This window comes from Parasteatoda tepidariorum, chromosome X2, assembly GCF_043381705.1.
Source record: "Parasteatoda tepidariorum isolate YZ-2023 chromosome X2, CAS_Ptep_4.0, whole genome shotgun sequence".
Lineage (NCBI taxonomy): Eukaryota > Metazoa > Arthropoda > Arachnida > Araneae > Theridiidae > Parasteatoda > Parasteatoda tepidariorum.
Genome location: NC_092215.1, coordinates 4,488,070 through 4,513,307, shown reverse-complemented (window position 1 = coordinate 4,513,307; position 25,238 = coordinate 4,488,070). Strand labels below are relative to the sequence as shown.

The following is a 25,238-nucleotide window of genomic DNA, read 5'->3' as shown; positions in this document are numbered from 1 at the left end:
GTCTTCGCTGCGCACCGGAATCTGATAATACGCTTTTTCCAGGTCCAAGGTAGAAAATATCCTTTTACCTTCCAAAACCTGAAAACAGTCTTGCATGTTGGGAACAGGGTACCTATCTGGCACGGTCACACCATTAAGACGACGAAAATCACCACATGGTCGCCAGTCGCCGTTCTTCTTTAACACCATGTGTAACGGACTTGCCCAACAGCTTTTGGAAGGCTGACAAACCCCTGATGCTACCAGAAATTCAAACTCTTGTTTTGCAGCTTTCAACTTCTCTGGCGATAAACGTCGAGGTTTCGAAAAAACAGGACGTCCTTTTGTCTGCATCCAATGTTCTACTCCATGCTTAACTTTTCTTGGCGTGACGCCTGACCTAATCAGAGCAGGAAATTCTGAGAACAAATTGTGGAATTTAGAGTTCTCTAAAATTACCTTTACCGTTGAAGCATTCCCAGCATAGCGGGTACCTCTTGTTTGCAACTTGGTCAAAGGATGAATTACTGCAGCATTTTTGACGTCTACTAATAACCCAAAATTGCGTAAGAAGTCAGCTCCGATAATTGGATGAGGCACGGCAGCGGTGATAAAAGGCCAGCTGAAATCTCTTCTGAGTCCGAGATCTAATTTCAACAGGCGTTGGCCAAACGTTGGAATGGTCGTACCGTTTGCGGCGAACAACTTCATCTGTGAAGAATGCTCACAAGATGCATAGGCAGATACGAGGTATCACAGAGACGTCAGCTCCCGTATCGATGAGATAACGTGAGGATGTAGACTTGTCCGTCAGATAAAGTAGCTGAATCATCGCTTCGCCGTCACCCTTTTGACTGGATGACGGCCTCAGCAGTTTTCCGGCAGGAACGAACATGGAGGTCGGCATTTTGTTGCTCGTCGCTTGAATATTTTATGATACCAGCAATACTGTGAATTTGAAGACTGTCGGCTTCGGCTAGTAGAGCGTTTCTGACTAGTACTTCTCGACCGGTCACTTGTACGGGCTTCCAACCGTGCGAGACGAGCTGTGATCTCTGTCAATAAAGACCGTAAATCCGTCTGATCCGTCGAACCAGCAACTACGCTCACTGACTGTGCGTTAGTTGTTGTAGCCATGATACCATCCGCCATCTCCGCCAGCTTGTCCAAATTATCGTTGGAAATCGCCAAAATCTGTTGAACATTAGTAGGCAACCTCTGCAAAAATAAAGATTTAAGAAGTTCATCGTTAATTCTCGCACCGGCTTTATTCCGCATTTCCAGAAGCAGTCCTGAAGGACGGCGCTCTCCAAGTTGCATCCCCGAAATCAAATCCCTTAAGCGTTGAGCTTCAGATTCAGCATATTGAGCGCACAATCTTTTTTTAAGTGCGGTGAAAGGCTCATCCTCAGGTGGACTGACAACAATATCGCTGATAATCGCCAGTTCCTCCGGTTGTAGAGCAGAAACTACATGGTGAAATTTCGTTGATTCTGTAGTTACTCCAGCAAGAGTGAACTGACTTTCAATTTGTCTGAACCACAATTCTGGATTAGCTCTCCAAACAGGTGGCGGCTTTACAGTGACACGAGCAATTTGTTGATCAGCAGTTTCCGTAGATTCTGGCATTTTTTGCATTAATCCAAAATTTATAAGTCCAACAAAAGAAGTAATTTGTACTCACGGCTTGCCAAAAAACCTTAAAACTTGAAACGTACCATCTACTAGTACTCCGTAATCCATCTACTAGTAGAATCTCTCAAATGCAGTTTGCAGAAACAGAAATATACGTATTCGTTTACAGGTCACCAATTGTATATGTTTCGGTGATGGGAATGTAAGACTTTCAAATGAAACAATATGGCAATGAAACATCCTCTTAAATAGTAAAAGATAACAAACCATCTACGAAACTTCACAAACTCCAATTAACAAGTTATTCTTTAAAAACATTAAAAGTTGTTATTAAAAGAACAATTAAAAACTTAAACTTTTGATTGTAAATGTCGCATACTGCAGGTGGGCGTCACCGGGAAGAATTGGGATATCGGGACGAAGTCTCGGACGCTGCACAACAACCTCTCTCGAAGGCAAACTGTCATCTGCTTAAATACTGGACATCAGCCTTTTCACTCCCTGCCTTGGCCGCCGGTTGATGCTCCTCCGCCGGTACTCATCCGCGCAGGAACTATTTCGGTTCGTCCTCCTACCTTCGGTCTTCGATCCAATACTCGATCCTTCTACCTCGGTTTTCATGTTTTCTCAGCTGTCGCAACCATCAGCCTCTACAAATTTTAAATAAATTTTTATTTTAACGCTAATGGGTACCTAGCGTCATATGGGATTCCAATACAATTTTTATCTGATATATCTTATAAACAACTGCATAGTTTGGTTTAAATAACATTTTTGTGAGTTTTATTCTTTTAATTTTCTGTATAAAATAATAATTTTGTTTTTAATTTAATTTATTTTTCTTGAAGTTTTGCTTTTCTCATACGAAACCTTTTGGGTGATTCCTCATACATTATTTTGTTTCCTTACCACTTGCACTATAGGGTTCGACCCTGCTGGTAAGTTTCTTATAAAGACATTCTATTTTGATTTGTGCTGTGTGTGTGCCATTTTGTCTTACGAAATCATTGAGATGAAAATCGCATTCTAAAAAATTCCGTGTTACTCAAATAATAAAAACATCGTGACTGCTTTTTATTTTACTTCTCATGAAAAAAAATTTTTTTTTATCAGAAAATGCAATTATTTTTCCTTAAATGATTACTAAACTCTAATTTGGGAAATTAAGCACAGTTTTTAATAAATTTTTGAATTGTTCTTATTTGAGTGTTTAAAAAATATTTGTTCTAAGACACATGACTTTTCTCACGGATTACCCCGATATATGCAGTAGTTTAAGTATGAGCCTAAAATTACAATCTTTTTATGAGTGTATCTTTAAAAAAATTATATACAAAACAAATATACTTTTGTTTAAATAAATGACTATTAAACTCTTATTTGAAAAATAAGTGTTACAGTCCCTGACCAACTTATTACACGCCCTATAATATTCTATGTAAAATTTTAATTATCAGGTGGATACTATACAGCTTTATTGTTTTTATGAGAATGAAACCGATTTGCACTTGTTTACGTTCGTGTATCAATTGGTTAAATTAGAAGATATGTTATATAAATTTGACGATAGGATAAATTAGACGATATGTTATATAAATATAGAATATTTATTATATCAAACATTATATTAGTAGTATATTATAATAATTAGATCAAATTATGAGACGCACTGTAGTTTTTTAATAACTATATGATTTGCACGAGTTTAATTGCGATACTTTTATGTTTAAACATACATGAAATGGGTTTTATTCGGGATATTTTTCATATACGTATATACTTCCTATTTGTATTTATTTTTAACTTATTGCATTACAATGTTAACTATTTGATACAGGAGCGTAAAGAAATGGATCCGAGTAAAAACAGTACAGTTGTATAGTATCACCTGATAGTTATAATTTTGCATAGAATATTATAGTGCGTCTAATAAGTTGCTCAGGGACTGTAGTTATATATTACAAACACTTTGTGATAATTTACTAAATCCATGCTTCTGATGTTTTCGGTATAGTATTATTCACCTAAATTAATATTGATGCTATACTTCTTAATTTTAAAAAAAAACGGACTCTGAGTAAAATTTATCGAATACCATTACTTAAAATATTGTGGATCCTCAGTTAATTCTTACAATAATATAAAAGCTGATACATTTCATATTTGAATAAGGTTTCCAAATCTAAAAAAGATTACATGTGTCAACCTAGCAGTCATAATAAAAGGTTATCGGAAAAACTTAACGAATATTAGTGCTCTGCATTCATTTACATAATTAATAAGCTGTTCACTGTATTTACAAAAGGAAGAGATAAATTTATGTAGCTAAACTATTATTATTTTATTACTCATTTGTGATTTAATGTCAAGTTCTGCATTAAATAAAATATTACAAAGCGTATAAAATAAAATACTTAAAACGCATAAAACCATTACATAATAACAAATTAGGTACCGTATTTAAAATGAATCAGATTTTCAAATTAATTATTTTTTGCTACTAACAAGTTTGACGTTTTTTGCTTTATTATTATTTTTCAAAAAAGAAAAACAAACGTTTGTCTCAGTTAAGTACATTGTGTGTATGACGAAAAAACGTTTTTAATTACGTCCACTACAATAACTCCAATTGTTTTTAGATTCCCTTTGATTATCCATGCAACAACTTATTTAATAACTTTTATTCCTTAAAAATAAACTGATTATTACAGTAAAGTGTTCAATTAAAGTTCCCTTTTTTATTGTATAGCGGAGATTCCCATTTTATTAGGTTTAAATTTAGGCTTGGTTAGAATTGAAATTTGTTTTTTTAGTTCTTATTTGAATATTTGTTATCGTTTCGACTAAAAGTTTATTTAGCAACAGTGCGAATAATTATTAATGTTTTAGAACAGCAATTTTATAATAAATATTTTAGTCACATGTGTTCATTAAAATCAGTTTTACACAAAATTCATTTTACAAGAAGGTATTACATTTTGAAATGTAAATATAATTCACTCAATAATTGTATAATGGTAAAACTTTAATCTAAGTTTGTATAACAAAGGTAATATCATGCGATTGCTTTATAAAAAAAGAACAATAATTTTAAGCATTTTGCAAAAGAGTAAGAAAAGCAGAAAACAATAAAACTAAGAAAAGTCTTTTCGTGCTATTGGCGTTAGTGATTAGAGGAATTTTTAGCTCATAAATTTTAAGTCAATAATTCCTTCTAGTTTACACTAAAAAGAAATCACTTAAATTTCGTCAAGTTTTTGGTGTTTGTCAATCGAAACTCCCAAAGTTTCATTTAACTCCCAAAGTACAAACTTTTAAATTTTAATGGAATTTCTATCTGAATTTTTTATTCATTACTAATTTAAAAATAATTATATAAAAATAAATAACGATTTGAAAAAGGGAAGTAAATGAGAATGTCAAATTTCTGTGAATTAATAATATTTGCAAAAAATTTATATTTTTTTCATAAATTACATACAAATAAAAATCTTCTATAGTTTGGAAGTGAAGGGAAGAATAAAATAAAGAATAAACTTACAAGTTAAGCACTAACTAAAGAAGGTTAAAATAATTTAAATCAAAATTCCAAAAGTAATTATAATGTAATTATAGCATTAACTTTGCGCAGAAAAAAAAAGAGCCATGCTGAATAACTTTTGATCAAATGATCGTTCTAGGATTCAATTTTTATGGGTGAAAGGGGGTGACCTCAAACATGTTAATTAATTAGTGCACACGATAGTTACTAAAAAATGTATTTTCTCTGAATACCTTTTTCCCCACTGATTTCGAAACCCTCAAAATATAGGGAGAGTGAAGTCTTCAAATAAATTTTGAGAACTTTTTAAATGATTTCAACAATTGTTTAAACACATTCTAAAATTCGTTTATCCAAACAAAATTCCATGTAAAAAATAACTTTTACAAACTATTTATATTTTATTTAATGACAGTCGAAAACTTTTGTAATGTATACAATTTTTTGCATCATTTTAAAGAATGTAATTTTGCTGGACAAAATTTAGTCCATTAGTTCCTGAAAAATCAAATTTTAAAAATACAACTCTTTTAAAATTCGATTTTTTTTAAGAGCTAAGCGACCCATTTGCTCAAATTTCATTCTCTAAAATGATATAAAAAATTTTATAACTTACAATTGAATTTTTTTTTTATTATTAAACAAAATAATGAAAAAATAATACTAAAAGGTAAATAATTATCTTAAGATACATAAATTTTTTAATTGCGTGCAAAAATTTTGCTCAAAAAGTTCTCGAGATATGGTGAAATACGCAAAAATTAGACTTAACATTAAGGGGTTCAAACTTTTTACTGCTGTCCTGATTAAACTATAATTTCTAGATTACGGCTACTCCCTATACTTCGAAGTTCGGAGATTCAAATCTCTCAAGAAAAAAAAAGGTATATTTATAATTCAGAGAAAGTACATTTTTGTGTTTGATTTCGCTATAGAAAATTTTGCCTGTACTATTTCATAAACATATTTATGGTCACCTCCTCGAACCCTTAAGATTGAATCTTAGAACATCTCATCATTACATCCAAATTTATTCAAGGATGGTCTGCTTATTTATTTACTTATTTTTCTGCCCCCTTACCTTAAATTTAAACCTTAGAATTAATCCTTACCTCAGAATTAATCATATAAAAGAATATTCTCCCTCCCCCCACTTTTTCTTCTCTGGTAACTCAAATCCTTTCGGCATTATCAAATATCAATAATTTTGAATTTTTTAAAAATTATTTGTTCCTAAATAAATTTTAGAATATGATTTATTTTCTTCAAAGCAACTTTTCCCACATATATGGATTCAGATTATTTTTTCTGTCTGCATAAAAGTGATTCATTCTATTATAAAGATTCGATGGTTGGAGAACCACTGAATAGATTCAATTCTTTAATCATTCCTACGATTAACAGGAAACAATGATTAATTATTCCTGCTCCTTTCTCTCCGTATATATGCACCCCCACACACACGCACACACGCGCACGCACACACACACACATACATATATATATATATATANTAGATATATAGATATATATATAGATAGATAGATAGATAGATAGACAAAGCAAAATGAAGATAAAACAAAGGAAAATTACAGACATATAAAAAAAGAGGGTATATAATAAAAAGAGATATAATAAAAATAAAATTTAAAAATCCGCAAAATAAAAGATATAATCTTTTCATCAGCCCACACGATTATATCCGCAAAAAAGAGTGCTTTCTGATATTGTATCAATATAGCCAAAGCAAAATATATTAGTACAATAGAGTGAAGAGCACTCAAAAAATTAAATGACAGAAATGAAACTTATTGTTTTTCTTAATTTTCTTCGCGTTTTTTTGTATTTATTTATTTTGTTGTATTTTGTTGATACATATTAATATTTTTCAAGAAGCTCTCAGAGAATTATTTTAAAACTTTAAAAGTCTCATACATATCGATAAAGTTTAAAGTTTCTAGAGGTGTGAGGGACATAAATTACGAACAAAAAAGAATATCTTTGAACACCTTATGAGAAACAATATAGCAATAAACTCTTAACTTATGTCAATTACGTTGGTTGTTACATGCAGTAACTGCAAAAATTTCGTAAACTCAGCTGAAATATTCATAAATATATATTCATTTTATAAAATAAATAAAAAATCGAATTTTCTCACTTACTTTTTCTTACTGCTGAAATATTAAATAAAATTAAAAAAAATTTAGAGTATTTTTTAATTAATAATGAAAATATCATATTCAACTTTGAAGCAAATTCATTAAAAATTGCTCAAGATATGAGTATTTAGGAAGAAAGTTTTGAAAGGGTTTTCCACAAATTATTAAACAAGATTTATTAAAAATGGGAAATTATATTTCCTATTATCAACACATTTTGTTGTCATCATTTTAGGGTTTTATCATTTGTAGTTTTATATTACAAAACTGTTATTAATTCTTTTTATTTGATTTGCGGGTTTGCGTGGTTCGTATATTACGAGCTCATGAAAATAATGTTGATCGGATTTTATATAAATGACAACTAAAATAATGTATTGCGGATTAATAATCAATATGTTTATTATATACTGCACATTAGTTCATCTCTGTAGACGTAATGAATCCAACTAAGAAGTAACTTTCTGTTCCAATTAATGTAGGTGGCTCTACTAATACAACATACATACCGGCTTCAACATACCGGGTAACCTTGAAACATGGTTTCAAAATTTACACATAAATTGACAAAAATGAAAATTGAACTATACACAATAAAAGATAATTATAAAAACTAATGCAACATACATAAATAAAAAAATAGATATCATAAACAGATGTATAGATTCCTTGGTATAAACCGGATAACTATAACACAATGCAAAAAAGAAAAAGAAAAGTCTAAAATAAAGAAAGTTAATTAGTTAATAGGTAAAACTGACAGTTTGTGAATGGGTCTTTTATAAGTTCCAGTCTCAGTTTTGACACTAACGACTCTTACCTTAGCGTCAGCACTAGGGAAAACTTCTTGTATACGCCCCAATTTCCACTTCAAAGGTGGAATATTGTCCTCTTTAATGGGAATTAAATCATTTATTTTCAAGTTAGGCAGGACTCGCAACCATTTGGGGCGCTGATGTAAGCTGGAAATATACTCGTTAACCCATCTTTTCCAAAAATTCTGGAAAAGGTTTTGAGTCAACTGCCAACGTTTTAAAGGAGATATGTTTTGGTTTAGGAAGTTCTCTTCTGGTATTGAAGAAAGAGAGGTTCCCACAAGAAAATGTCCTGGGGTAAGTGCTGATTGTTCAGCGGGATCGTCCGACACAGGACACACAGGGCCTGATTAACCATTAGGCCCGAGAGGCCTGGGCCTAGGGCCCCCAAATTNTTAATGAGAACTAAATCGTTAATTTTCAAATTAGGCTGTTCTCGCAACCATTTGGGGCGCTGCTGTAAGCTGGAAATATACTCGTTAACCCATCTTTTCCAAAAATTCTGGAAAAGTTTTTGAGTCAACTGCCAACGTTTTAAAGGAGATATGTCTCTTCTGGTATTGAAGAAAGAGAGGCTCCCACAAGGAAATGTCCTGGGGTAAGTGCTGATTGTTCAGCGGGATCGTCCGACACAGGGCACAAAGGACGAGAGTTCAAGCAGGATTCGATTTGGGCAATAGGAGTTAAAAACTCTTCAAGGGTCAATTTATGATCACCTATTGTTCTTTTCAAATGCGATTTTGCGGATTTCACAGCAGCTTCCCAAATTTCTCCAAAGTGAGGTGCTGAAGGTGGGTTGAAGTGCCATTTAATTTGTTCCTCGGCAAAATACTGATGGATGGATTCTTCTTTTCGAAAAGATTTAACCACTCGATTAATTTCCTTATTTGCAGCAAAAAAATTTGAACCACAGTCTGAAAAAAATTCATTTGGTTTTCCTCTTCGCGCAACAAATCTTTTTAGAGCTACAATAAATGATTCAGCGGATAAATTTTCAACAACTTCGATGTACACCACTTTTGTCGCGAAACACACAAAAATACAAACGTACATTTTAACTGATATGACTCCACGTCCAGATCGCGGGTTCACAAAAAATGGACCTGCATAATCCAGACCAGTCTTGGAAAAAACTCTGGAAGGCGTTACTCTTGAAGGTGGTAATTGAGCCATTTTCTGTGACGCGGTTTTTTCTTTTAATCGAAAGCATTTTATGCATTTCCAGATTTGCCTTTTTATAAATGATCTAGCAGTTACTATCCAAAATTCCTTGCGAATAACTGATAATAGTAAAAGTGTTCCAGCATGCAAGAAAGAGTCATGATAGTGAATTATAATTAGATTAGTTAAGTGATGATTTTTCGGTAGGAGAATAGGATGTTTTCTTTCATTTGATAATTGCGTATTTTCTAACCTACCGCCAGCACGGATAAGGCTCTCTTCATCCAAAAACAGATTCAATGAGAGGATCTTACTACTCGAGGAAACTGCTTTGTTATTTTTCAGCTGTTGATATTCGTTTGAAAATTCTTGTTTTTGGACTATTTTAACCAAAAAGTTTCTAGCTAGTTTTATCTCACTACTAGTTAAATAACCACTTATGAGATTGTTCGAAGATTTACAGTTCATTATGAAGAGGAGACACCTAGCTATAATTCTTTATGAAACATTGTAATTGATAGGAAAGTCAATAGGAGTGGTTTCAATCAAACACGATGTCTTTTTGCGTTCTTCTTTGAGAGCGTTTGTTGAGAGAGGGATTTCCTCCAAATGAGATATTTCATCACTTTTCATCCAATGCGGACCTGACCACCATAAATCAAAATTAACTAGTTCATTTGGGGGAAGTCCTCTACTAGCGGAATCAGCAGGGTTTTGACCAGAACTGATATGATTCCAATGTTGAACTGGAAGAATAGACTGAATTTCGGAAATACGATTAGCAGCAAAAATTTGCCAACGTGATGGCTCAGATTTCAACCATGCAAGAACTATAGTTGAGTCCGTAAAAGCGCGTATTGCGTCAATTTTAAGATTCAAGGACTTGAGGACCGTTTGTAAAAGGTGCACTAATAAAACGACTGAACAAAGTTCAAGGCGTGGTATTGATATCGTTTTCAATGGAGCGACGCGTGTTTTAGATATAAGTACTCTAACCTGTTTAGTGGTTATGGTAGTTGATTTTAAGTACATAACGGCAGCGTACGCCTTTTCCGAAGCATCACAGAAATAATAAAGTTCTATTCCAGATGGGAAGTATGGAAGAACTTTTCTAGGTACAGTTAACGTAACTTAAGAAATATCTTCTCGATATTTAATCCACGGCTCTTTAATATCCTGGGACACTGGATCATCCCAAGCCAACTGATGCTTCCATAATTCCTGAATTAGAATTTTAGCCTTTATGATAATAGGGGATAACTATCCCAGTGGATCAAAGATTTTTGACACACAGGACAGGATGGACCTTCTTGTAGGAATTTCATCCTTAAAATCATGACAAAAAGAAATGTTGTAGGTAAACTCATCATGTTTTGGGTCCCATCTTTACCCTAGCACCTTAATAAATTTGGAGTCAGCAGTCTTAAATGGTGTATTGTCAATATTTTTAGGTTGACTAAAAAATTCCAAAACAGAAGGACTATTGGTACACCATTTGTGAAGCTCGAATTTTCCTATTCTCAATAGCTCACTAAGTTCATTTTTTGTTATGGTCGCTTTAAATAAATCTTTAAAAGTTAGCCACTCGGTAATATTACCGCTGAAAAAAGGTAAGGAGATTTTCGGAAGCTTTATAGTTTCACTCGTGTTTTTCTCCAAGTTTGGAGCAGAAAAAACTGACTCATTTCTCGGTTACTCTTTTAGTTTTTTCTCACCACGAAATTTCCATAATATAATTTTTTCTTCATACTCGTTTGCCTTATCTAGTTCGTTATTCAGCTCAGTTTCATCTTCAATAAGATTCTCAACTGCAGAGTTTATTTTTTTAACTCCGTTTCTTTTATTTTTAATAGCCCTAAAGTTTTCAGATAATTCATCAAAATTAATTTCTTCTACTAATAATTTACCTTCTATGTTTTTTCAAATAACCAGTTACTGCTCGTCGTACAGAAGACAGTTTTGTTTTTACTTTTTGGAGTTCTAATTCTTTTGCCATGTTTAATATCTAAAATAGTTCAAATAACTATAAAGTCTACTTACCCCTTCTTCGGGATAAATTTAGAATATATTACCATATGATGCGTTTGTAATCCAATGGAAGGCGTTGATTATTTTTTAATGCGCAACACTATCTTCACGAGCCATGCTGCGGCTCGACTGACCATATTAATATTTTGTCTTTGATTTGCGTTTGCGGGTTTGCGTGGTTCGTATATTACGAGCTCATGAAAATAATGTTGATCGGATTTTATATAAATGACAACTAAAATAATGAATCGCGTATTAATAATCAATATGTTTATTATATACTGCGCATTAGTCCATCTCTGTAGACGCAATGAATCCAATTAAGAAGTAACTTTCTGTTCTAATTAATGTAGGTGGCGCTATTAGTACAACATACATACCGGCTTTAACAAATGTATTTGGGCCCTATCATTTAGAGATTTCAATAAAAAGTATGAAAGCTACTTAGAAGCTTTTTAAATTTGTTAAGATATTCAAACCTTTACAGTAGGTACTATATGCGATTCTAAACAACATTATGAAAAAAAAAAATTGTAAATGTTTTTCGCGCATGCGCAGTATAAAAGGATTACTCATATCTAGTGCAATTTTTAACGAATTTTTTTCACATTTTAAAAGTATCTTTTCATTATACTACGTTTAACTGTATTGCGTATATATATGTTTAACAGTATTACAGTTCTGCAAGATTGTTCGTTCTCCTTAATATGTACTTTAAGAATTGTACTGAACATCAAGAAAGTATTAACATGATCAAATTAATATTTAATCTAGAAAGAATAAAAAGTCTGGCATATCACTATTCAAAGTGAGTGCAAAAATACCCAAATCAGTTTCATAGTCATATGAAAAGGTGTTCCTCCCAGTTACCTGTGGCAATCAATGAGTTTCTTCCTCAATAGTGATTCACAAGTGTTTTTTCTCACTTAAATATCTATTAAAATGTTTATTATTTGTTTTTATTAGAAATCTATTAATATATGTCACAGGTGATCATTACAGAACACACTGTATGCAATAAGTTCAAATAAAAGAAGTTTTTAAGGAGAACTATTGAGGGATATCTGTGACTACCATAATACATATTTTATTTCGATAGAATATAAAAGAATTATATCAATTTTTTACGATGTTTACATCTTTACAAAAGGTAAATATTAGCTTAAACTAAATGTTTCTTGTAATGAAAATAAGTATTTTAAAAAGCAATAATTTTAATAGGAATAATGTATTTATGACTCCCTTACGGACTTTTATTATGATAGAATGTAAGTATCACTTTTTCATGGGGTGATGAACACATCATTGCACAAAAAGTAATTAAGTTAGTAATGATGTAAAATAAATGCTTCTAGCAATGGAAAAAAAACATTAAAAAAATAATAAATGTAGCAGAAATAAAAAACTAAATAATGATTTTTAGTTTTCTTTACTATATTTTATTTTATTTTTTTAAAACTTAATAACAACTTAAATAATATTTCACACGGTTTTATTTTCAACTTATTATAAGTTTCAAGTTAACTCCAGGAAATAAAATAATTGCTAAAAATAACATAATAACTTTCAATTGTAGTTCTATTGGTTAGTTCTATTTCTAGTGCAAAAGTTAAAAAGTGTGATAAGTCGAAAAACTCCCATACGTTCAATATTAACACTAGAAAGACTGAAACTTAGTATATACCTATATTGCCCAAAAGCAGTCAAAATGACTGGATTGTAAAAGACTAAATAATGTGTAAAGAAATTTGCTTAAAATTATTTTCTAATATTTTTTATATTATTTACAGTTATTTAACAAGTTATTAGTAAATATTAACAATAAAAAAATTATATGTTGTACAAAATTCGAAGAAATTGTGTCATTATATACATCATTGTTTTTCTAATTGAAATTAAAAGCAGTCAAAATAACTTCCTTAGGCAATCCAGTGTTTAGTTATACTGCACTTCACAACTGGTATAAAGAATAATAAAATGTAAAAATCGAATTAAAACAGTTCTGATTTAACAAATCTAATTGTTAATATCAGGTGAATTAAATCTAACTGTTTTGTCAAAACCGAAGTATATTAAATAAAATTATGCCTTTTTTAAAACATAAATTCTGTAATGGTTAAGTGATCCTAACAATAAGATCTTTTTAAATACCTACAAAAAGAAATTAATTTTACAACAATTTATTCTTCGCATACTTATAAATTAACTCCCAGATAAACAACACGAGGTTTGAGAATGACACAAAAAGTTACATGAATAAATTTGCTTCATTCATTTAGGTAAAATAAATATATATGACGAAATAAAGCAATTTCATTTAATTTTTAAAAGAACCTATTTTTATAAATTTCTGCAATATTTCTAAGAGAATGAAATTTTAATGAAAAACACCTCTTGTCTAAGTGTTTTGTTTATTTTATTTTATTTTATTGATCGAGGGTAGTTGACGACAACGAATGTCCAATTGCGGTTCAATATAATTTCATTCTTCCATTATATTTATGCGTTATCATCGCTAATCGCAAACGGTCAACCAATGCAGATCCGCTTTTATGCAAACGGGTAATATTTATTTATGGCAAATACTTCTCAATATTTAAAACAAGGCGATTCAAAAATTTCCATCATAAGAAACCGTGTTTAATTTGCAACTTAAGAATTAAATTTATGGTCATAAGGTCCGGGTAAACTAAGCGAACATTGGGAGTCGGAAATTTGGGTCCACTGTTCAACGAAGGTTATAAAACCTAAAGCCTGTACTTCGGTTCAGGGCTCCTGTTCGAAACGAGCTGTTTTTAATTTTCAAAGTCTTGAAGTCTAGATTTAAAAAAACATAAAAAAAGCAAAATTGTTTAAATTTAAATTTATTATCCCTTTCTGCAATAAAAAAAATTCTAAATTATGATTTTTATATTGAACATACAAAAAGTATTTGGTGAAACATGAAATTCTAATTATATTCTTCATATAAATATGTATAGATTTTTATTCATAGAATAATTATATCTAATAATGTTTCACAAAAGTATACAAGTAAATATTAAAAATATTATCCCTTTCTGCAATAAAAAAATCCTAAATTATGAATTTTATATAGAACATACTAATAGTATTTTTTGAAACGTGAAATTTTAATTATAATCTTCATATAAATATAGATTCATTAAAATAATTCTGTTTCACAAAATTACGCAAATCAATTATTGATTCCTCAGTAAAAAATAACAATAGCTCTTCAGACCCGCAGTCGACAATAAAGCAAGCAAAAAGTAAGTTATGTGATGTATGACGATATTAAATTCTAAGAGATGTTCTATATAAAATCTTAAATTATGAATTTTATTTAGAACTTACTAAAAGTATTTTTTGAAACGTGAGATTTTAATTATAATCTTCATATAAATACAGATTCATTAAAATAATTATGTTTCACAAAAGTATGCAAATCAATTATTGATTCCTCAGTAAAGAATAACAATAGCTCTTCAGACCCGCAGTCAACAATAAAGTAAGCAAAACGTTATGTGAAGAGAAAGTTGGACGATATTAATCTCTAAGAGAGGAATGTTTATTGAGTAAAGGGGAGGCACTACTCTAAAAAAATGAAAAAAATTAAAAACAATGAAAGAAGTAATTTGGTGTTATTTAATTACATTCTATTAAGTTGTTCTAAATAATAATTCATGAAGGACGTGAAGCGAGGAAGAATGTAAGAAGAGTAGAAGTAGATCGTTTCTTAAAGAATAGCACTTCTTTTCTCGAGGAGACATTTCAGCCATGGACGACTGGTAAGAAAGTTCTATTTAATAATCCTTACGCTTTTGACGCATTTCTATTTTTTTTTTCAATCGATTGCGACCATTGATTTGGGAGGGCAAACATTTTCCCTTTCGCAGTAAATTATGTAAGGGGGCTCCCTCTGGCGGCGCTTAAAATCCGAGCTCATTGATCGTCAACAACCAAATGAGATGGCCGCAAAAATCTGTTATCCGCGACCGCCTCGTCCGCCTGCCGCAGGACGGAGGGATCGCCGTCACACTCTTGCTAATGTACTTCGGTAAGTCACACGTGTATAATTTATTTTTTAACATGCTCTCAGTTTTTTGAATAAATTTCTAAAATAATTTAAATAATATTCAGTAAAAAATTAAATGATTAGACGATAAGTTTTTTGCTTTTAAATGATCGGTTTGAATAAATTTCTAACATGTAGCCTTTCAATGAAAATTTAAACCCCTTAAAAGATTTTGAAATTAAATTATTAGTCCTTAAGTCAAACTATTTATTTACAAAGCGTTATGAAAGTTATTTTTATGGATGCATTTAAACTAAATCATTTCATTTGAAATGAAATGATAAGAAATAAAAATAACTGTTTTCACATTGAAACTGTAAGAAAAAAAATGACACATTAAGTTTATTAAATTAGCCCTTTTTCTGAAATTATTTACAAATGGATCGCTTTTAGAAGTGAAAAAACTTTATATGATGCAGAGCAGTTTTATCAAAATGTTTTGAAATGAGAACTCAAAATGAAGCAGGGAAAGAATTCATAAAAATAAATGCACTATTAAAATAAATAAATGAACCACCTATTGTAAGAAAAATTTTCTTTTTGAAGAGCTATGTTCTAAAAAAATCTTTTAGAATTATTTGGTTTTTCTTTCCTCTTTTGCCTCAAGAACTGACTTATTTTACTTCTCTTACCTCGAAGAAACTTTTTTAAGCGTGAATGGTATTTATTGTACTAAAAGAATTACCCCCTATCTATCAACTTATTTATTTTTAAGAAAATACTTTACTGGAAAGAAATAATTATCATTGTGCTATAAATTTCAAATTAATTACAGGTAAATACATTTATTTATTTAATACTTTTGCTTTAGTTTAATTAATTATTTTATTTTAATATATATACCTGATTTTTAGTGGCTATTTCAGAGTTTTTTTTNCTTGTTTTTTTCTTCATTTTGAACTTTTATATATATATATATATATATATATATTATCAATGGATTTTGAATACTCTTCACTTTTCGACATTTTTTAACATGAAGTAAAATAAAGAACGTTTTTGTAACTTATTAGACCCTTGTGAAATCTCTTTTAAAAAATAAAAATTTCATTTTCACAGTTGCAGTTTTTTTTTTGCAGCAACTGATGAATAATTTAGAGTTGTATTACATACAAAAACTAAAACTTTCTGATTTTGTAAAATATCTCTTTTCATTTTTTAACCGTACTATTACTTAGTAATTTGATATATTTTTATAACGCAAATACTTTAAGAGATATTTGTAAAAAAAGCAATAAAATTAAGAGCAATTTAAGTAATTTAAAGTAAAAACATAAATTATCTGTTAGTAACAATTTGAAACAATTCACGTATAGAGAAACAACTTTTTCTATGTGAATGTTTAGATTTGAGAGGTGCATATTAAAAAGATAATATGATAAATGTCAAATAAGTGTAAAAAAAAAATTCTTTTCAAGAAAAATCTGCCTGCTCTTTTCTTATAATTTATGATATTGAGGTCTCGCATGTTTCATTTAACAAACGCTTAGACTATAACTAATTGCTTGATTCAAGAAAGAATATTGGGTCGGCAATGATAAATAAAATAATAATATTATAAAAGAAATCTTCAAAAAAGACATGTGAAACTACGAGAAAACAAAATGGTTATTGGGAAATTCGCTCACTTTGTTAAAGAGAAAATCTACTGAAGAGCTTTTTACGTACTTTAAATCATTCTTTGTGTAGTCATCTTTATTTCAAAGATTCCTTTATGGTTTGAAAATTGCACTAGGAATAAGGATCTGTTATTATAAACATTAATTACCATATATTCGCCATTTAAAGATTTGATGAAGCGCGAAACTCACAGAAATTTGTTAAGTCTATGAATGTTTGCAAGAGAGTATTTTTAAAGAAAACATGTGGATTGAATAATGAAATAAAATTTCTGTTGGATACTTTACGTTAGTTGCGTAGAAACTTTGTTTTAAATATAATAGTATTTTTTGGCATATAATTAAATAAATTTGTTCCTAAATGCTTTAAAATCCTAATATTAAAGCTTTATTGTTTCTTATTTTTTCAAGAGAGATAAAGAAATAAAAAAATTCATTTTCTGTTTAACCTTTACAGTTCTAAATTGATAAATACTTCTTTTTATTCCTCTATGCACCTATTGTTTAAATTGAGTATGTTTAAAATCATTTTTTAATAAAAATTATTCCTAGAAAAACTTTCTCGAAAACAGTAGGTTTATTTAAAAATGTCTAGAAAAAAAATTACGTTATTATGAATTGTTTGTTATAAATACATCGTAATAAACGTTCATGTAGTCATAAATAATATTTACTATTACTGCAGACATTTTTGTTGTTAGTGTACAAGTTATAGAATTGAAGCCAAGTTCTGTTATATATTTATTTAGTTAGTTCGCTTTTTAATGATACATCATCTTTGCGTTATTTCATTTTCACATTTTGAGTTCTTTTATTATTTCTCTTTAAAATCCTCTATGTGGCATCAAATGCTAGAACTGGAAGTATTTAAATTATTTCTTCAGAAGTGGTTTTTTAGAAAGTAATAAATACTTCCCTATTTAGTCACATAAATCGAGGTGAGTTAAAATAATACACTTTTTATATACTTACCATAGTAGTAATTAGTTTCATAAGAATCTCAAAAGAAGTAACTTAAAAGACAACATAAAAATGCAGGTTAATTAAAGCTCAGTTAAAAATACTTACGAAATAGAATTTCCCCCCCGCACAGTTAAGACAACTGTTCAATAACATTAACCGCTTCAAACATTACTAAGAAGCCATTTAGAATTTCTAAAGTAGTGCAATTTTCAGTCATTTTATATATAATTACTGCCCGATGGCTCTTATTTTAAAGAAGATATTAATTATTTTAAAAACGTCTTGTAACGAACTCCAATGAAAAGTTACGTTGAGAAATTCACTCATAAAAGAAACATTTGTATTTGACTTTTGAATACTAAACATTTTGTCCTCCAAATATTCACTTCCTATATTAAACCAATAGAATATAAAACAAAGACTTTTAGCAAAATACAATAAAATCTTTAATTTCTGTTTTTAATGTCTTTATTTAATTTAAAGCATTTTAGTTAAAAGATTCAAGGAATTAGATGCTCTGTAGAAAAATAAAATAATGTTCGAAAAAAAACCTGACATACTTTTCATAATTATATGAATTTTAAAGGACATGCTCGGATTAAATTAAACATTGAAAATGCTAAATAACAATGGATATTTTTAAATGCTCATTTCAAAATGTTCGATTTTGTCCTAAAAAGGACATTTGATAAACTATTTGTTGTTAAATTACCTCTTATATTATTGCTTACAATTTTCAAATATATCATACTTGTTTACTATTATTTAAGGGATCTGACTGGTTTTGATTTCATAGAGAAGACATCGAATTTGACATCGAATTTTCATCAGCGCTTTTTTTTCTCTTATAACTTATCTAAAATAACAAGTATTCTGAATTTTTTGCTGGAGATATTATTAATATGAAAATACTTTGGTGCAACAAAAATGAAAAAAATTATTATTCAATTTTCTTAATAGTTTTCAAAAATAAGAAAAAGGAATAAAATTTGTAAGAAAAAAAAACATTTCCGGCAGGCATGGACAGGTTAATGACTTGAAGAGACTCTTAATAATGGTCAAATATGCATTTTTTAAAATTATACTAGATCAAAGAAATTGAAATATAAGAAGTATTTTTAATTTTTTTAAAAAAAAGTTAATTTTTTTCGGATATTATGTAAAAAACTATTTCTCATAAAAATATATATAATATTTACCAATTTCAAGTGCTATTATGAATTTAAGTAACATGCTATTCTTAAACAAATTACCAAGTTTTAACTTCATAGGTTTATCCAGTAATCTTACCTGCCATGTAAAACGATTTGAATTGAGAAAAACTGATATAAACAGCAAACTTTGTATAAATAACTTTAAACGATATACGGAGTTTGCAAACAATTGCAATTTAAAAAATGGGTGCATTATTTTTTGTTTCATTGAGTGGTTTTAGAATTTTTACTAAAGTTTTATGACTATCATTCCATACTTGATGCCAAATTGCTGAGAATAAACAAGCCATATCTTTTTTATTCTTTTTATATCGAAAAGTTTGCTTGGAAAACGCCTCTAAATCCCTTAATTTATAACAATCATACATCACTAGAAATGAGAAATATTTTGTTCAAAACCACTATTCAATAAACGTCTGAAATTGTCCAGAAATAATTTATTTTTCTATTTCCATAATTTTGATTAAGAAAAGTTATGTTGTGCGGTGATTGCGCTAATGGTTTTCTAAATAGTGAACTGCGCTTCCCCTTGAGAAGGGTTGGTGAACTGCTCTAAAAGCAACCCATTCCTGTTTCAATCATGCACAGTATATATCTTGCCAACAATGTAAGCCAGAAAGAAGGATGCAGTGGAAGAGACAATTAGAATTAAAGTGATCAAACTCCGTGGTTAAATTTTATGTATAACCACAACCCGGTATACATTTTCTCGGAATAAAGTTAACATCATCATAGTTGGTCTTTCTCTGAAGATTTCTCGATAATCACTTTCAATTCTTTTCATTAATTGCAAGAAAAGCTTTCTTGTTCCTTTATAAAGCATTGTATTTTCATCACTCATTTGAACCACCATAATATCGGGTTTTGCTTATAAATCTTGTACAGTTCAAATCTCCAGTTATTGTTTTCATTTACACCACCAAGTATACTCCGCAAAATCTTTCTTTCAAATATTCCTCTAGTTTTGTCATTGTCCAAGCCTCAGAAGCCAAGACTGGCTTCACAAGAGTTTTGTAGATTAAGAACTTTGTTTTTTCAGTTCTCATTTATATTTCTACAGTACACTCTACACTGATTCTTTAAATGCATAATACTTAAAAGAAAATAGTACCAGTGAACATATTATAATCTAGTTGCAATCCGGGCATAAATTGGCATAATATGTTTCGATACATTGCTTTCGGCCAGGTAGAGTGGTTATATATATATATCGCATGTTGATTAGAAGAGGTGTTTCTTGAAGCCTTTGCTAAGTTATCGCTCACACAAACTAGAATTCACATACTGTTAGAAGTCAGGTTTATAATTAAAGCCATTACAGATCGACAATTACTCATGTTTGGCGTTTTGAAAATACGGTGATCATTATCTAAGGTAGTGTTTTGCCTAGATTATCTATCAAAGTTTCGTAAAAAGAAAAAGGCCTTTGAAGAATATATATATATATATATATTTGAGTGCTCCTCACACTATTGTATTGATATATTTTGCTTTGGCTATATTGATACAATATTAGAAAGCACTCCTTTTTGCNCATTTTTGTGAAAAATTGAATTGTATTGCTGACATCAAAACTAAAAATATTGTGTTTCAACTTAATAATACTACCTTAATTTTTACTTATATAATTACTATGGTCCCTTTTATATATATATATATATATATATATATATATACACTATTCTACATCAATGGAAGGGATAATTTCAGTTTTTGATATTTCACAGAATTTCTCAAGAAATATTTAGAGGACTATTTTGTAACTTTAGAAGTGCGATACTTTGCAATAAAGCTTGAAGCCTTCAGAGGTTTGTAACCGACTAGAACTTACAGAGGAAAACAAGTTTTTTTGAACACCCTATGCAAGAAATTCAAGTAATAAGTTTGTGACTTGTATCAATTATTTTGAATGCTATTTGCAATAACTGTATAAATTTTACTTCATCTAGCTTAAACATTTATAGAAATATTAATATTTTTTAAAAAAATTTTTTGTTTGACTTATGTTTCTTTGCTATATAAGTATTTAGCAAAATAAAACAAAATTTTTGAAGCAATTTAAAATTAATTACAAAACTATGGTTTAAAATTTTAAATGTGCAAGATATGAATATTTAAAATAGTAATTCGCACTGCGCATGCGTGGAAAAAATTAGCACTTATTTTTTCAGAGATTTGTAGTAAGAATAATGGGGGGGAGGGGAAATTTGTGGAATTATAAAATTTGTGGAAATAATGTATTGCAAATTGCACTACTTTATAATAACCGGACAGCAAGAACAAAATTATATAAGGGGAAAACTCTTTATTGTTTTATACTTTCTATTAAAAAGAACAAAAACTACTTAGAAATGTTTGTAAAAACTTTTTCACGTTTTTAAGTATTTAAATCAAACTCTGATCATTATTTGCCAAATACGCCAATGCAATTTTTTTCCGCGTATTCACGTTTTTTCCACGTACTAAAAAACTACTTTAAATCTTGCGTATTTGTTTAAACAATTTTTTTTTTCAAATTTCGAAACAATAATTTTTTTTAATAATTTTAATTTGCTTCAAAAATTTAGTTCATCTTACTGAACATTTTCAAGGTTATAGAAAAAAAACATAAGACAAAAAAAGTAGTTTTTTATAAAAATGTTCGCAGTTATTGCAAATAAGAGTCAAAGTAATCGATACAACTTACAAACTTATAACCTGATTTTTTGCATAGGATTCAGAAATACTTGTTTTACTTCTCAAGCCCCTAAAAGTTTGAAACTTTATGGCAAAGTATGAAACAATGCATGAACTTCTAAAAGAAATTTTAAAATAGTCCTCTAAGTATTTGTTGAAGAATTCAAAAAAATATTAAAAACTGAAGTAGGAAAGTGTATAATATATTGGCCAAAGAAGTTATTCGCCCTGCGCTAGTATCACATGTTTTGCTAGCATGTCCTGGGGTTTCTCGTGGGTGAACAGAGAATCCATCTAACACCAGAATAATCAAGTAACACATAAATTAAATTGCATAAAATTCTGTTAATTAGTGAGGCCTAGAACGACAAATGAATATTTGAACATGAAATGTCGCAAATCTTTACAAATTTACGAAGCCATCAGATTAATGTCACTTGGAAATCATGTTGGCTTTAAGTAATTCATTGCGTAAACTTATTATTTCGTACGCTTTTTTTTTTTTTTTTNTTCGTACGCCTTTTTTTTTTTTTTTGATCTGTATTTGATGAGGTACCTGCCCGCGGTAACGGGCACCTGACCTCTTCATCTGAAAATGCGCCCTAAGGCAACTATGTACTATTTCGTACGGTGAAATAAATGTGACCCTAAAATCTNTCATAATATCTTTGCTTGCGATCTCCGAGATCTGTGGACACAGTGACGTCATGAGGAGGGAAATCGTAGCTTCAGCTCTAAGAGTGGAGTGAACTAGCCCTTCTATTCTCTTTAGCCCTGTGTTCTGCTAGCATGTCCTGGGGTTTCTCGTGGGTGAACAGAGAATCCATCTAACACCAGAATAATCATGTAACGCATAAATTAAATTGCATAAAATTCTGATAATTAGTGAGGCCTAGTACGACAAATGAACATTTGAACATGAAATGTCGCAAATCTTTACAAATTTACGAAGGTATCAGAATAATATCACTTGGAAATCATGTTGGCTTTAAGTAATTCATTGCGTAAGCTTACTATTTCGTACGGTGAAATAAATGTGACCCTAAAATCTAAAAATTAAATAAATAGTGGTAACAAGGTTTTCAAAGTTATTCACTGGGGAAATTTGTCAACTCACGCGGATAAATAAATCTCACCCCAGATTGAAAAAAATAAATAAAAAAATGGTAGCGATATTTTTTTTAAGAGTTGTTCATTGCGTGCGTCAATTAATCAACCGCACTATGAAGCAATTTTTACTCCAGATTAATAATATAATAAAAAAATTAAGATTTTTCTTATTCAAATGAAAACTAGGAAAAACTAGGTATTTCTCTACTTTATTTTCTAGCTGCTTGAATTTAAATGGACGATTTTCTCTTAACATTCCGATTATTTTTTTTTTATTATTCATTTAAATCGTTCAAATACCAAACTTGATGTTTCCACGCAATCGCCCCTGTATTCGAATATTCCGCATCTATTGAATTATTAAAAGCGATAAATAGATTGTAGTATAATTATTTTATTGTAGCTTTCATCATAAAGAATTATTTATTGTGCGATTACCGTGATAAATAGTTAATTTAAAGCTTTGAATCTGTAAATATGTAATTATTGTTTTTTAAAGATTAAGTGTTAGATTACATAATAAGGAATTACTTAATATACCCATTAATATAGTATCTTTCGTTCATATATTACTTTATATATCATTGCAATAAGAAAATAGGGCTCTATTTGTTGCCGATAGAAAGTTTTATTTCCATATTTCTACAGCCTTGTTGTTGTCTCGGACAGATTTTATTAAAAAGATAATTAGTAGCATTAACACGATTCACATTTATGTAAATCGTTTGTAGTCATGAATTATTTACGATACTTTAATTTAAAGTGCGGTTAAGTTTAAACATAGAACCACTTTTATCGAGTATTGAACTTTAATATGCAATTATCTGTTATATGTAATTTAAAGGCAGTCTACAGAATGTAATGCTCAGAGAGTTTCTTTTGCTGACAGAATGCATCATGCCGTACAATAAAGTTCAAACAACAGCAATATGGCCTAATAAAAATGTTTCGAGTTAAGTTTTCTCATTAGTACGTAGCTTATTTATTTATTAATTTTTTTTAGCAGAATTTACGGAATCACACTATCTTCATAAATCTAAATTCAGACAAAGATTATTAGTGTAAAAATTCAGGTTAATCAAATGTAGCAAAATTTGCAAATATGAGGTCCTTAAAATTTATGCGTAAAAACTTTTTGTCGTCTAAATTAAATTTATACAATGATACTAAAAAATGGTCACATCGGCCATATCAACCTTCATCTATGGACCCCGCCATAGAATCTATCTTATATACTAGTGAATTGAAATTACATTAGGAACACTACAGTACTCCCCCACCAGAATTATAGAATTCGATGAACCACTAGGTGATTCATTGCTGTTTTGTGAGAAGCCGGGAGAGCTGTATTAAGATCACCGTATTTTCATGGTCGCTCCTGTGTTGCCATTAGCAGTCGAGTGTATGCGGGGACATAATGCACTCCAAAACATTTTCGATTCGATGCCCTAGTTAATACGGTCGCAAATATTTATCTAAGATTTCTTAGTCATTGACCAATTTGTATCTATACAGCCCCATATTATTAGACGCACTATAAGATTCTATGTAAAACTATAATTATAAGGTGATACTCTACAGCTGTATTGTTTGTACCCGGATGAAACCGGTTTGTATTTGTTTACGCTCCTGTATCAATTGATCAACATTGTAAATCAATACGTTAAAAATAAATACAAATAGGAAGCATATCAAAAATATCCCGAAAAAAAATGCATTACACGTATGTTCAAATATAAAAGTATCGCGTATAAACTCGTGCAAATCGTGTAATTATTAAATAATTACAGCGCGTCTCGTAATTTGATGTAATTATTTTAATATACTAATATAATGTTCGATATAATAAATATTCTATATTTATATAATGTATCGTCGCATTTATCCTATCGTCAAATTTATATTATATATGGTCAAATTGAACCAATCGATACACTAACGTAAACAAGTGCAAACCGGTTTCAGTCTCATAAAAGCAGTAAAGCTGTATAGGATCACCTGATAATTAAGATTTAGCGTAGAACCTTAGAGTGCGTCTCATAATATGGCCAGGGTTTGAAGGCTCAATTTCGCACTTTCAAGATTATGAAAATATGTCGGTTTGTTTACACGACTGACGAAATGTGAGTTTTTCTTGTACCGTAGGAAACCGATTATCCGGAACGATCGGGACCATCGCTATTCCGGATAACTGATTTTTCCGGTTTTCTGAATCGCTACAAAAAGCCGTTTTTTTTATTGTTAAACCCAACTAAAAAAA

General features: G+C 30.0%; 4 protein-coding genes across 5 annotated transcripts in view; 1 reads left to right on the top strand and 3 right to left on the bottom strand.

Annotated features, from left to right (window-relative positions):
* Positions 1-846: 846 nt before the first annotated feature.
* LOC107449374 (uncharacterized) lies at positions 847-1,608 on the bottom strand. The gene has a single exon (XM_016064879.1). It carries the CDS (start codon positions 1,606-1,608, stop codon positions 847-849), a length of 762 nt encoding a protein of 253 aa, XP_015920365.1.
* Positions 1,609-8,666: 7,058 nt separating this feature from the next.
* LOC107449375 (uncharacterized) lies at positions 8,667-9,761 on the bottom strand. Its single transcript, XM_016064880.2, has one exon. The coding sequence runs from the start codon at positions 9,759-9,761 to the stop codon at positions 8,667-8,669; it is 1,095 nt and encodes a 364-aa protein (XP_015920366.2).
* Positions 9,762-9,791: 30 nt separating this feature from the next.
* On the bottom strand, positions 9,792-10,325 carry LOC139427254 (uncharacterized). The gene has a single exon (XM_071188307.1). It carries the CDS (start codon positions 10,323-10,325, stop codon positions 9,792-9,794), a length of 534 nt encoding a protein of 177 aa, XP_071044408.1.
* A 4,910-nt stretch (positions 10,326-15,235) lies between these two features.
* Positions 15,236-25,238, top strand: part of LOC107449376 (3',5'-cyclic-AMP phosphodiesterase 4C) — a 154,564-nt gene continuing 144,561 nt past the window's right edge. For both annotated transcript variants that reach the window (XM_043047740.2, XM_043047737.2), the window contains exon 1: positions 15,236-15,378. In XM_043047740.2, the coding sequence (XP_042903674.1) occupies positions 15,290-15,378 (89 nt within the window). In that variant the 5' untranslated portion in view covers positions 15,236-15,289. The remainder of the gene's footprint in view (positions 15,379-25,238) is intronic.

What these genes read in the sequence shown, in the direction of transcription:
- LOC139427254 (XM_071188307.1), bottom strand. Translation starts at nt 10,325, where the DNA reads ATGTACTTAAAATCAACTACCATAACCACTAAACAGGTTAGAGTACTT.
- LOC107449374 (XM_016064879.1), bottom strand. Translation starts at nt 1,608, where the DNA reads ATGCCAGAATCTACGGAAACTGCTGATCAACAAATTGCTCGTGTCACT.
- LOC107449375 (XM_016064880.2), bottom strand. Translation starts at nt 9,761, where the DNA reads ATGAACTGTAAATCTTCGAACAATCTCATAAGTGGTTATTTAACTAGT.